The sequence below is a fragment of the Mustela erminea genome, chromosome 17 (assembly GCF_009829155.1).
Source record: "Mustela erminea isolate mMusErm1 chromosome 17, mMusErm1.Pri, whole genome shotgun sequence".
Taxonomy (NCBI): Eukaryota; Metazoa; Chordata; class Mammalia; order Carnivora; family Mustelidae; genus Mustela; species Mustela erminea.
In genome coordinates, this window is record NC_045630.1 from 20150536 (window position 1) to 20164440 (window position 13905).

The 13905-nt window shown below is 43.7% G+C and overlaps 1 protein-coding gene across 1 annotated transcript in view; it reads left to right on the top strand.

Annotated features, from left to right (window-relative positions):
• Window positions 1–13905, top strand: part of C17H1orf21 (chromosome 17 C1orf21 homolog) — a 223820-nt gene that overhangs the window by 193830 nt on the left and 16085 nt on the right. Inside the window, exon 5 of the mRNA XM_032318936.1 lies at window positions 8169–8229. Within this exon, the coding sequence (XP_032174827.1) occupies window positions 8169–8229 (61 nt within the window). The remainder of the gene's footprint in view (window positions 1–8168; window positions 8230–13905) is intronic.

Genomic DNA, 13905 nt, shown 5'->3' on the forward strand with positions numbered 1-13905 from the left:
ACAGAGCTCATAGAAAAAGAGGCTGAAGATGTGAACAACCATTTCACTACAGAGGAAACTTGAAGAGCTAATCATGTCTCGGGAAATACCATTTTATACCACAAGATTGGCAAAAATTTAGTAGAAGTCTGACAGTGCAAATGGTTGACCAGGATGTTGAACAATAGGAACCCTTCACCCCAGTGGAAGCATAAACTGTACAATAACTTTGGAAAACAATTTGTATTTTCTAATAAAATCGTGCCTGGACGTACTTTGCCCTCCAGCAACTCCCCTCTGGACATACCGTGTCCTCCAGCAACTACCCTCTCAGGTGTGTAGCCTAGAAAATTCTCGTGCACGGGCATGGTAGACCAGTCCATAGCAGGATTGTTTCCATGAGCTCCTAAGGCTCTTGAACATCCTTGAACAAAACCGAACATCCTTTAGAAATATAATGGATGACCAAAAACTGAGGCGTATTCTTAGGACAGGAGTTGTACATATCAGTGAAAATGGAAAACCTATGACTGTACATATGAAGATGGCGGACTGTCACGGAGGTAAGATTGTGCACTGAAGGAAGTAGTAGCACCTGCCTGTGTGTAGTTTCACTTACATAAAGTTTGAAAACAGGCAGAACGAGTCAGTAGGTAATAGAAATGTGTGATAAAAAGACATGCGAGGAAATGAAAAGGCGTTAAACTAAAAAGAGTGGTTCTTTCTCACTGGGTGGAAGACAATGGAACCAGGGGTTCTGTTTCTTAACCTGAGTGGTGATTACACGGGTGTTCCTTTCATTGTTATTACTTAAGACTGTACAAATAACATTGTATGTTTTCCATGGGTTATGCATTGCACGATTAAAAAGTTAAGGAGAAGAATGAGTATTTTTCTAGACTGTCCTGGAACTGAACCAGTCTTGGCAATAAAACGCCCTTTGTGTGGCTTTGAAGCTGTCTCCCCTTACCTTCAAAGTGGCTCTGTTTTCCCGAGGCTAAAAATCTCTTTTGTGGTGTTGCACCTAAATAAGAACAAATTCTGAGGGTGCCAATACACTAGTGCAGCTGGTGGTCAACGCCTGCCCCCAAAATAAACGTGTTACATCGATGCAATAGTAGTTCCATAAATCCAGGTCATAAGCAGAAAAAGTTGTGTTACGTCTGGTTCTTCCCAGGAAATGGAGACAAAAATAACCGAGGTCAAAGTAGTCACTTTCCCCTGGCTCGGTGTCTCTGGTGGTGCTGTAGGTGGCTAGGACTCTACCAGTGGTGAATGAGCTCAGGGATTTAATTGTTTACTTTCAAAGAAAACTGCAGCATTTTAAAATCCACTTACCATTTACACTGACAGTGGGATGGTAAACTGATTTTTGCACCCTTAGGGACTCATTATGCCGTAATGACAACCAACCCCCACCCCAACCTGGCCACGTCCACGTTTATCTACCCTAATTTTTAAAAAAAAGATTTTATTTATTTATTTATTTATTTGACAGACAGAGATCACATTAGGCAGAGAGGCAGGCAGAGAGAAGGGGGGAAGCAGGCTCCCCGCTGAGCAGAGAGCCCCATGTGGGGCTCGATCCCAGGACCCTGAGATCATGACCTGAGCTGTAGGCAGAGGCTTTAACCCACTTGAGCCACCCAGGAGCCCCTATCTACCCTAATTTTATCTGCGTTTGAGAGACAACAGATATCTGACAATAGAACAAGTCATCTTTTCATCTAAGCCATTCGATATATGCTTTTTTTTAAAAGATTTTATTTGTTTATGTCCGAGAGAGAGAGCACGAACAAGAGAAGTGGTAGGCAGAGGCAGAGGGAGAAGCAGACTCCCTGCTGAGCGGGGAGCCTGATGTCGGGCTCGATCCCAGAACCCTGGGATCATGACCTGAGCTGAAGGCAGATGCTCAACCAACTGAGCCACCCAGGTGCCCCCCGATATATGCTATTTTTAAGATTTTTTTATTATTATTTATTTATTTATTTGACAGAGAGAGAGATCACAAGTAGAGAGAGAGAGATCACAAGTAGGCAGAGAGAGGCAGGCGGGGGGTGGGGAGCAGGCTCCCCGCTGAACAGAGAGCCCGATGTGGGGCTCGATCCCAGCACCCTGGGATCATGACCGGAGCTGAAGGCAGAGGCTTAATCCACCGAGCCACCCAGGCACCCTATGCTATTTTTAAATGTCTCCCTTATCTCTGAGTTCTAAGGAGGGGCTGCGTTAAGGAGAATTTCTTCCTTCCTTTGGTGTAAATACTTCCGGAATTTACATACACTGAAGCAGCATGATTTGCAGACTGGCCTGTGCTGAGGCTTTCAGAGAAGTTGATTAAACTGGTTCATGTGTTTACATTAAAATTAGGAAGAAAATCCTCTGTTTTGTGTGTGCGTGCTTGTGTGTGTGCGTGTGTGTGTGTGTGTGTGTGTGTGTGTTAAACTCTGAGTCAGAACCTTGGGTTACCGGAATTCCACTACAGAATCTTCCTGGAAGGCCATGAGGGGTGAGTGTTATTTTCCTTCTTACTGACACAGAAGGTAGGAAACTCTCCTTTATTGTGCAGTTTAGAAAACAGGTAACGAGTTTCTTTTCCCCAGAAGTGGAAGAGCAATCCCATATGTGGTAACAGGGGATTATTAATAATAAAGGAGACAGGTAATAAAAGGCAGACGATCTTCACGCTTTCCCATTTGCTGTAATGTGCAGAGCACATTCTTACTTTGTGATCTCAGGCCAGTGACCTAATGTCCTTAGGCTTCCATTTTCTCTAATTAAAAGGAAAGAGAAGGGCGCCTGGGTGGCTCAGTGGGTTAAGCCGCTGCCTTTGGCTCAGGTCATGATCTCGGGGTCCTGGGATCGAGTCCCGCATCAGGCTCTCTGCTCAGCAGGAGCCTGCTTCCTCCTCTCTCTCTCTCTGCCTGCCTCTCTGCCTACTCATGATCTCTCTCTGTCAAATAAATAAATAAAATCTTTAAAAAAAAAAATAAAATAAATAAATAAAAAAGTAAAAGGAAAGAGAAAAGTCTTCTTCCTAAATGAAATAATGTATGCCCGGTGCCTATCACAGTGTCTGCTTGGTAAGAAGGCCTTAACAGTTAGGGGCGCCTGGGTGGCTTAGTCGGTTAAGCGTCTGCCTTCAGCTCAGGTCATGATCCCGGGGTCCTGGCGTGGAGTCGAGCCCCACGTCCGGTTCTCTGCTCAGTGGGGTGTCTGCTTCTCTCTCTCCCTCTGCCTGCTGCTTCCCCTGCTTGTGCTCTCTGTCAAATAAATAAAACATTTAAAAAAAAAAAAAAAAAGAATGCCTTAACTGTTAGAAATAGCCCAAATGCCCTTTAGCAGGAAATTGGGTAAAGAACCTCACCGCCTTCTCACAGGGAAATATTAGCCATGAGAACAGATGCACGGCCACAGCACGCAGTGCCGGATGGCCCCAAGCAACGTAAAACCTGAAGAAAAGACTAGGTCCTGAAAGATGACACAGAGTATGACACACTCCTTGTAAAGTCGAAAACAACCGGATAAATCATCTGCTTTATAAAGCACGTATGCAGTAAAGCCTATAAAAGGAGTTGGGGGGATCTTGGTTCCCTGGTGTTGGGGGAAACACACCTCGGTGGGAAGTAAGGTAGCTCTAGGTTGTTGTCAAGGTCCTAGCGCTTGTTTTTTGTTTTAGTTTCATAGATGCTTATTATACTATTTTAAAAAAATAAATTTGACTCCATAGAAGTGAGCCATGCATGAACTGCTAGCAAAGGTGTGTCGTGATTTGGGGATTAGGGTGAAGCCACTTCCCCCAAGGACCCATTGAGCAACGGTGACGATAGTTATGAAAGAAAGAACTGTGTTCAAGCCAAGATTTGCCAGGAACGCCCTGAGTGGTTGTATTTTATCTTTGCAGGTGAAGTATTAGGGAGTCAGGACCTTGCCTTCTGATACTTTGGCGGCTTAGGTTTTTATTATCTGGAAACTTTTTTTTTTTAAGTCACTAAAAAATGAAAGCTGTACCCCTTTCAGCGTTCAAGCTCATTTTGCCCACCTGTTTCGTTCCTTTGATTACTTGTCATTAAGATTCCATATGAGGGGGCACCTGGGTGGCTCAGTGGGCTAAAGCCTCTGCCTTCAGCTCAGGTCATGATCTCAGGGTCCTGGGATCGAGCCCCAAATCAGGCTCTCTGCTCAGCGGGGAGCCTGCTTTCGCCCCCTCTCTCTCTGCCTGCTGCTCTACCTACTTGATATCTCTCTCTCTCTGTGTGTCAACTAAATAAATTAAATCTTTAAAAAAAAAAAAAAGATTCCATATGACTGTCATCCCCCGTCTCACAAAGCTAAGGAATCACAGCGGGAAGAGCCTTTGGATGATTCAGGGTTAACTCACAAGAGCTCTTCCAGCACCAACCGGGGACACAGGAAGTGCTGGGGGAGGAGGGAGCATTGTGATTTCCCCGGCTGAGTTCATTAGAGAGAAATAGGAATGACTGAGACTGTTAAGCCTTATCAGTTAAATCAAGTACCAACATACAGGCTTTTGTAAAAGATTTTTAGATATAATTAATCTTAGCATCAAATAGTCATACTTCATAAACTGAATCGTAAACAATTTAGTTATCCGTTTCTGTTATCTTGAGGAAAGGTAGAAAGGCCAGTGGGCCTTTTTCCTCCCTCACCATGTACAGTCACCAAAGTGTGCATCAGAAAGGGTTTCAGGATGCAGTTGTTACCTATGGACAGCTTCTCACAATGCAGAACTCTTGAAGACTCTTGAAGGTAAAAACTAATATTAATGACATTGTGTTGATAGAGCTTCTACATGAGAAGAGAACATCCGTGTTTCTCTAGGCAGGAGTCCGTGCAGGTGGGGTAATTTATTTACCCACCCCTCCCACCCCCCCGCAGAGTAACAGTGCTGCCTCTGTCCCTGTTGAAGGGACTTCAGGGCTTGTCTGTGAAACAAATCCACAGAGAACAGAGAGGAGCGGATGTTTGCGGGTTATGCCATCCGGAAGATGGCGTGCGGGCGGCAAGGGCCTCATGTGGGCCTTTGTGCCATCTGCCACACTTCCGGGGATGCTGGAGCTTATCGGAAAGAGCTCATTTGGTGCATCAGGATTTGATAATAAATAAGTCAACTTTCCATTAGTCTTTTCCGGCTAACACAGTCCACATGCTGTCTGTGGCAAGATCTTGAATCCGTCTGGCGGAAGACACGACTTGGTAGGTTTTGAAATGAGACAGAGGCGGGCAGGGACGTTCTGATGCTCTTACCCAAAGCCAGAGCAGGCAACATGTCTGTGTTGTGTGGCGTGATGGTGGAGATGCACCGACTGAAAGCCATTTGCCTCGGTTTGGTTAGAATTGTTTCTCAGAGGGCACACATGAGAAAGAAAGTGGTTGAGTGGGCTTCCCAGCCATAGGACCCTCTGCCCCTGGAGTGAGGCTGCTGTTTGGTTCAGGATTCAGGCGGGGTCGCAGATACACTGTCCTGTGTAATGAATTCTGGGTTACATGGCATTTGTTCAGTTTGCTTTAATCAAGGAATGCTTTTTAAAAAACATGGTTAGAAAGTATGTAGTTAAACTACACAAAACTGGAACCACTGAGATGTTTGCGCTAGCTCACTGTATATGCATCTTAAGGTCCTCACCATTACCTCACCGTATCTCCTGATATGGACCCCAGAGCTCTGCATTCTTTTTTTTTAATTAATTAATTTAGTTATTTATGTAATCTCTATACCCAACGTGGGGCTCGAACTCACAACCCCAAGATCAAGAGTCGGATACTCCCCTGACGGAGCCAGCCCAGTGCCCCTGAGCTCTGCATTCTTCATCCCAGGGATGGCAGACCCATTTGCAGAATCGCTTTTACTTCAGACTAATCACTTTGTTAGTCTGGTATGCGTATGTATGAGTACTAACCAAACATCCCTGTTTTCTTGTTGTGATCGTTCAGTTAAGGACTTAATGAAAATTAGTAATAATCCCGGAATATCAGTGCCGGCCGGGACCTCAGAGACCAGCCGATGGTCTTAGAGATGAGGATCTGAGGTCTGAACCTCACCCGTCCCAACATACTGAACTGCCTCTGGGAGGAGTCGTGAATCACTAAATAAAATAGGGACACTTGGTCACCTGATTAAATATTTACCCTTCTGTTATTTGCAAGGCAGTATATGTTAAAAAAAGTTTTCACGGTGAACATCAAATCCTAAACATGCCATTTTTAGGTCTCTTGGAATTTCCTAGGAAAACTAATAGATATATGGTTCGTCTGTACTAAGATATGTGTGCGTGTGTGTCTGCGTGGATATCGATATTAGGGTCTATCTGTGTCTGTCTGTCTTCATGCCTTTTCTCTCTGGCTCCCAGAGCTGTCCAGCAACCTCATTTGCAGAGAGTTTGACCAGGAATGGGGGGCGCGGTGGGGGGATGCCCAGAACGTGTCTGAGCAGCCGTGGTGACTGCCAGGATACGCCTGTTCCACACTCACAAGAACCACCCCCCCCCCCCATGCAAGCTCTCCCTCAGAGTCTGTTTACACTGACTTTAGACACAACTCTAGCAGACCTGGGTGGGCTAAGCATGGAGAAGCAGCAGCCGGGAAGGAGACGGAAAGAGAACCACTACCTTCTCTGACAAGAAGAAAGAGGGGGAAAGTTCAAAGCAGGCAGAGTACAAAACCCACAGTTTAAGGCTACTTTGCTGAAGGAGAGCCAGCTCCCCCATCTCAGAGGCTCCAGGGTGGGGAGGTCCCCGTATTACGGAGGGGGATTGTGATTAAAGATCATGGGAGTGGCCACTAGTCATTACGTGAAAGTTAAATAAGGTTTGTGATAGATCCTCTATTAAAGTTCAGAAGATTTGCATCCAAAGTGGCTTGAATAGTAAATGTTTTGGCACTTAAAGGAGTATAACCATGGGGAATCTGGAAAAACTCCAGTATGCAAAAGTGGCTTTTCCGCCCAGCCAGAGAGGAGAGGAGACTGTTTCCATATATTCTCATCATCACAGTTTCTGGCCCCCTTCTAACCTGCAACCAGGGAGGGAGTGTTTCTGAAACAGGACCTTGACCTCACTTGAATTATCATATAAAGGACAGGAAAAATTAAATGATGTGTGTGAAAGCTGATTGCTGGTATCAGATAGTTTATCGTTTCCCTTTTATATCCGAACTGATGTCATGGGCTCCCAGTATTAAATCTTGGTTTTCCCAAGGGTTAGGGGCCCCTATCAGGTGAGGCAGAATGCTAAGGGCTAGCAGGTGGGCTGCCCACACATAGACTTGTAGGGAAGAAGCTGTTCCAGAGCCTCCCCTGCTTCCATGCCCAGCCACCGCAGCAACCGAGCACTAGGAAGAAGCACTGTGCGATGTGTCTCTTAGCCCAGCGTCCTGAACCTCCTTGGACCACTCCTTGTTTGTTGCATGGAAATTACTATCATCAAGTCTGTGTTGCCACCAGGGCCCTTTCCTCCCATGCCCTTCCCATCTGTGATTCTTCTCTGCTCTCCTTTACCTTCTTATGTTTGGTCCCCAGCACCCACATCTCTGTCACTGGGTGTGCAGTTAAATAGCATCAGACGAGCAAACACACAGGGCAAGTGCTCCTCAGCTCGGCTTCCTGACTCGCTCCCACAGTGCAGTGGGATTTCACTTCCAAAGAGCTGCATTGGCTGTCACCACTGCACAAAGGGTTCGGGGCAATGTCAAGTTCTTTGCCTATTTGCTGGCAGCCCATACCTAGATGGGCAGCTGAAGACCATGCTGATGATGACAGTCTCTGTAAAATACACATTTCCATGTAATAACTTGGATATATTTTCTTTTCACAGTTACAGGCTTGAAATATGTCATGTAATGCTTGGCTGTGCTTTTTTTTTTTTAAATCATAAATGTGTATCTGAAGAAAAAAATTGGCACACACCTCCCAGTAACATCACTATAAATAGTATGTGTACGGTGAAAGGAAATTGTATACCTTAAATCGTAGGAACTGATAGACTCTAATGAAACACATTTATAGGAATTACTGTAATGGCATTTATCCTCAATAGGACTTAGACTGTTTCAGTAGAAAAGTCAGCAATAAATAAATACCTGCCTCAAAGTTTGGGGACTCAGCGTTTTTCACTGGAGGGAGCTAGTTGGAGACAGCATTGAAACACGCACTGAACTACTCTTTGTTTTTTTAGCATGCACATCTCTGAAAGCCAACAAGAATTCTTCAGAATGCTGGACGAGAAAATTGAAAAGGTAAGAAGTAAAAGAAATGAACCACTTGTTTCAAGGGACATGTGCTAACTGCCTCCTGAGTTCAGGTAATAATGTTCTGATTCCTGTGTCACAAAGCTGTTCTTGTAAGGGGATGGGTAGAGAGCTAAAACAAAAGTCTCCCCTCACACCAAAAAAAAAAAAAGTGACTCTGAGAATGTTTGATCTCTGCTAGAGCATCGAAGATCCCAGGCTTGTTGATCACTAATGAACAGGGGTAGGGCCAAAGAGAGACTAGTCAGAGCCTTTGCCCAGAGACAGAACATCGCTGCCACCGCACGTTGTCTGCAGCTGGTACCCTGCTCTCACCCGAGACCATGAGTAAGGAGGTCATCAGTGCCTGCTGACGCCTCCGGAGTGTCCACTCGGGGCCTCATACCACTCGCTCTTCTCTACAGACATCGCATCTGTGTTGCCGTCAGTGCCTGCTGCGGGGAAATGGCGCTGAGACACGTATTATCTGCTTGTACAGCCAAGGAAACTAAGGCTCAGAATATCTGAATAACTTACCGAGGTTTGCAAGGCTGATTGTAGTCAAGTTGGAATTCCAGCCCACATCTGCCTGGCCCCAAAGCAGAGTCCGCTGAGCCGCTTCTCCCGGAGTGTGGGGGGTTTACAGGGACAGGAAGATCTGTGTGGAAACTGAACCCATACTTAGGATCTCAGAGTACCATATGCTAATCAGCTGAATGAAGTATGGAATATGGTAAGAATTAAAGGCTGACTTCCACACTTGTGGAGTTCAAGTTCATCACTGCAGGGGGTGAATTTTAAATACGACCGTTATAAATCGGGGTAATTCCATTTGAAAACCTTGTTCTGAAGAAGAGTAAAATCCTAAATTCAGAACATAATACAACAGTGATGAAGGCATTACGGGCCAGTTTTGCCTTTGGAGTTTTTTCCACTTTAATTTTTATTTATTTTTTATTTTTTGTGGCCCTTTTATCTGAGCATTCCTTCCTGAATTCCTAGGTTATGATATGTATCCGTCAATGGAAAATAATAAAGGGCTTAAATTCTTCAGTATTTTAGCAGCAGACCCCATTCTGAAGTGGACCTCCGTAAAGAATAGTTGTGTAATCTTTCCATGCACCATGAGAGGACCAGCACATGCTGCCAGTGTGAAAGGTAGAGATGGAAGATGGATTAGAATGGAACTTTAACCTACAGCATTACTTGGCTATGCGTAAATACTCCATTGCATGTAATTTATATTATTCTATTTTTAGAAAGGGAGAGAAGGGGAGTGGAAGGGCAGAGGGAGAGAGGGAGAGAGAATATTAAGCAGGCTCCACACCCAGTGCAGAGCCCAACCAGGGCTCCATCTCACGACCCTGAGATCATGATCTGAGCCAAAATCAAGAGTCGGATGCTTAACCCACTGAGCCACCCAGGTACCCCTTTTTTCTTTTTAATTTTTAGTGAAATCCCGACTTACATGTGACTTTTTAGATTGGAAACTTCATCTAGGAATAATTACCAAGCTTCATGTATTGGTTCCAAAACTTTTCAACTTGCCAATAACATTTGTTTTATTAAGAGAGGTTAAAAAAAAAAAAAAAAAGAATATTTTGTTCCCGCTGTAATGGTGAAGACCTTTTCTTTCTCGGTTTGTTTGGACTTTTTTTCCTCCACTAACTCTATGGCAATAAGAGGATCTTCTTAGTAGTTCAAGTTAGTCTCTAAAAACTGAAACCTGAATGGTAAGTTATCTTTTTAAACAAAAGTTACAGACCCTGACAAGGCATTTAAGGTGATCTAATCCCATCCTGGTGTGTTTCCATAATTGAAATTCTACCCACTTTTACTCAAAACTGGAATTCATTGTTCCCATCTGAAATCTGATTTCCGTTTTTCCTTTTGCGTCCAGCGTGTAGAGTATGATGTGTCTAACACAACAAAAGCAAAGTTTATAACTTCTTCATTTGTTGGATGGAACCTTCCCTAGACAAAGGAGCATTTGTAGATTCAACATAAACAGTATTCTCACTATGGAACACATTTATGTTCAGAGAAGAGCTGTTATGTAATCTGTGACATGCGCCCAGTTACAGATTTCTAGGGGAATTTTCTATCCGGCCTGAACCCGGCTTTCCTGTTTCTTCCCTCTTATCTAAAGTTCATCTCTCTGAATATTATGAGCGTGCTGTTCTGTGTATTATTTAACCAGTGAGCCACCAAGATTAAAGTATTCCTTCTTAATTTACACATTTGACTTAATATAATCTTTACATAGTTTATATAACCAAAATTGGAAATTGAGTTCTTATAAATTATTTTCCTGACTTTCCATCATTGCTAAATATTTCTTTGGTCCAAGCTAGCCTGAGGGCAACCATAAATGCAAACTCAGATCTATTTTTCAGGTTTTATAGAGTTGATTTTAAAAAACAAAAGACAGGGGCGCCTGGGTGGCTCATAACGTTAAGCCTCTGCCTTTGGCTCAGGTCATGATCCCAGAATCCTAGGATCAAGCCCCGCATCAGGCTCTCTGCTCATCGGGAAGCCTGCTTCCTCCTCTCTCTCTTTCTCTCTCTCTCTCTGCCTGCCTCTCTGCCTACTTGTGATCTCTGTCAAATTAATTAATTAATTAATTAATTAATAATGAACAAAAGATGAGGCACCTGGCTGGCACAGTCAGTTAAGTGTCCAACTCTTGGTTTTGGCTCAGGTTGTGATCTCAGGGCCATGAGATTGAGCCCCACATTGGGCTCCACCCTGAGCACGGGGTCTGCTTCAGACTCTCTCTCCCTCTGCTCTTCCCAGAAGGCGCTCGTGTGCTCTCTCTGTCTCTCTCTCACAAGTAAATAAATCTTTAAAAAATGAAAATACCTCAGAACTTCGTGCTGAAAATTGGAGTCATTCTAAGAGGACTTGAGTTTTGAGATTTAATATCTCTCAGAAATGTCCAGAGATTTTTTTTCTTCCTTCAGTTGATGAGAAGCAAAATTGACTGTGCAGAGATTGAAACTTGCCCTTCCTTGATCTTCCTTTGTACTTACTGAATGTCTGTAGTACATGGTTTCAATTTGCCCTTCAACTCTCAACCAAAAGAAATCTCTACTGTGTCTCTCTCAAGAGAGATATAGAAGTACTGTTAGTGTAAAGAAACTAGGACTGTTAGAGGGTCTTGTATATAGTGGAAATTAAGCTGGACGGCTCTAGTTCACACCTTCAGCTAGACCAACGTTTTCTAAGACATTAATGATGTCAAAGAAAAGCGAGTAGCAAAAATGCCTTTAAAAAAACTTACCACTTAGTGAGTACCAGATAGTTACTCAGGATGGAAAATAGGAAATTTGGGATACAAAATATGTAGGTAACAGTGCCTGGCCTTAAGGAGCTCAATTTTAGAAAGTGAATTCCTTTCACAATGTAATCATTTTACTGATTAGAGCCCTTCACCCATTAGCCCTTCTCCTCATGACCCCCTGTCACTGGGAGCCAGGCCTTCCTTTACCGGACACAAGTGTTTGTTGGGTCAGGTGGTGGAACTTGAGGTCCCTTAACCAGGGAGCTGGGTCAGCTTCCTGGACACTTTGTACCATTTCCACTGCCCTGGCAGCTAGAAGGCCAGGACCCCAAGCTACATCTGGGAGAGCTTTGGTCAGGAGAGCAGTGAGAGTTCCAAAGAGCTTGATAACCTCTCTTTGATTTACTTCTGCATTTCCTTTGTGGAGAGTAAAAATCCTGTGACACAAAAGGAGCACCCATTTACTTTTTCCTCATTATGTTTTCCTCGGATATTCAATTGGAATCTGTAGTTATTTCTCCTGACAGTTCACAGACTCCCAAACCTTACGGGAAGTGGTGACATCCACCTAATTTTGCAACGGAAGAAAATGATGCTTTACTGCAGAGCAAGATAATGACTTTAAATTCTACGCTTTCATAAATTTTAAATTCTACTCATTTCAAATTTTTAAATTCTACTCACTCATATTTAGAGAAGATGATATCTAGATTGTTAAAAGTCAGACTCATGGGGGAGAATCTGAATATAGTACCAAAGACAGACCACATCACTTTTTTTTTTAAGATTTTATTTATTTATTTGACAGAGATCACAAGTAGGCAGAGAGAGAGAAGGGGGGAAGCAGGCTCCCTGCGGAGCAGAGAGCCCAAGGCGGAACTCAATCCCAGGACCCTGAGATCATGACCTGAGCCGAAGGCAGAGGCTTAACCCACTGAGCTACCCAGGGGCCCAGATGACATCACATTTTAAGTAATGCTTTCTTCTGTACATTTGAATTTACAGGTTAGAAGTCAGAAAGGTAAATACATTTTTAAGTGTCTACAACAATAGGACCTTCTCCAGGCAAAAACAAGGATGTATGTTTTGTTCTACGAAGATGTAAGAACAGCTGATGACAGAGGAGCCTTTTGCCCTCTCAAAGACAACTCTTTTTTTATTTTTATTTTTATTTTTTTTAAGATTTTATTTATTTGAAAGAGAGAGGGAGAGGGAGAACAAGTGGGGGGCGGGGCAGAGGTGCTCTGAGCCCAGTGTGGGGTTTGATCCCAGGACATGACCTGAGCCTGAAGGCCAAAGCTTAACAGACTGGGCCACCCAGGCGTCCCATGACAACTCTTCATATTAAATAAAGAACGTCTCAGTACAGCGCCGTTTGCACCTGATTAGTTTTTCGCAAGCAAAACTTTGTAAGCTTTGTTAGGCTGTGAGCATCTTTTTGGAATCTTACCAGAGTGATAGAGACTCTCCCTATAAAAATGCACATATCCTGTACACAAATTTCGTAAGTAAATTGTCAGGGTTGGATCATTCCCTAGAACCTGTCCCTGGGCCCCAGGCCTAGAACCTGTGGATTTCTTCATGATGCCTTTCATTGGTGTGCTTCCCTCGGAGGTAGGACCTGTCTGTACCCATGAACCTTAACTAGCAATGATCCAGATAGATCTCTGGTTTTGAAGACTAGGAAACTCCTCACAAACCCGTTCTCCTTCTTTCCTTACTGCCCTTCCTTCTCAAAAGTGGCTGAGAGCCCGTGACCCTCCGAGCACGAGCGGCCCGCACACCCACTGCTTAAATCTTGCTTATTCCTCGGTGACCCTGAGACTCTGCCGCTGTCGGCTGGAATTACTCATTATAACCTTTTGAGGAAATGTAGAAGAGCGGCTCTGGATTTAAAATCGGCTGATTTTAAAGGACATTTGTTCATCAATAGACCTGTACATCTATTTAAAAAGTACAATAGTGCTTTTACTTAAAAAGTACAATAGGACTTTTTAAATCTATTTAAAAAGTACAATAGACCTGTACATCTATTTTTAAAAAAAAATCATTCACACTTAGAAAATGTCTGCATTCCTGATCCCCTTGGCCCTAGAACTGACCTAGCTGGTGAGAACAAGCACGTCTGCATTTAGAAGTTTATTTCAAGGGCTCTTCCTCTGAATATTACATCAGCTCAGTCTGAGCCATATCTTGAGTCCCTGTGTCGGAGATCAGAAGGTGTTTGCTTTTCACCTGGTGAAGAGAGTGACTAGCATGTAATTTACGAACCGTGGTGTTTCATTCTGTATATAAACTATCCCCCTAGGGGACTGTGTAACCTCAGAGTTGCTATAGAATCAGCTACAATGTGTAGTGGATACAGCTGATGATAGGTTTTCCTCTCTGGGCGTGTGTTTGAA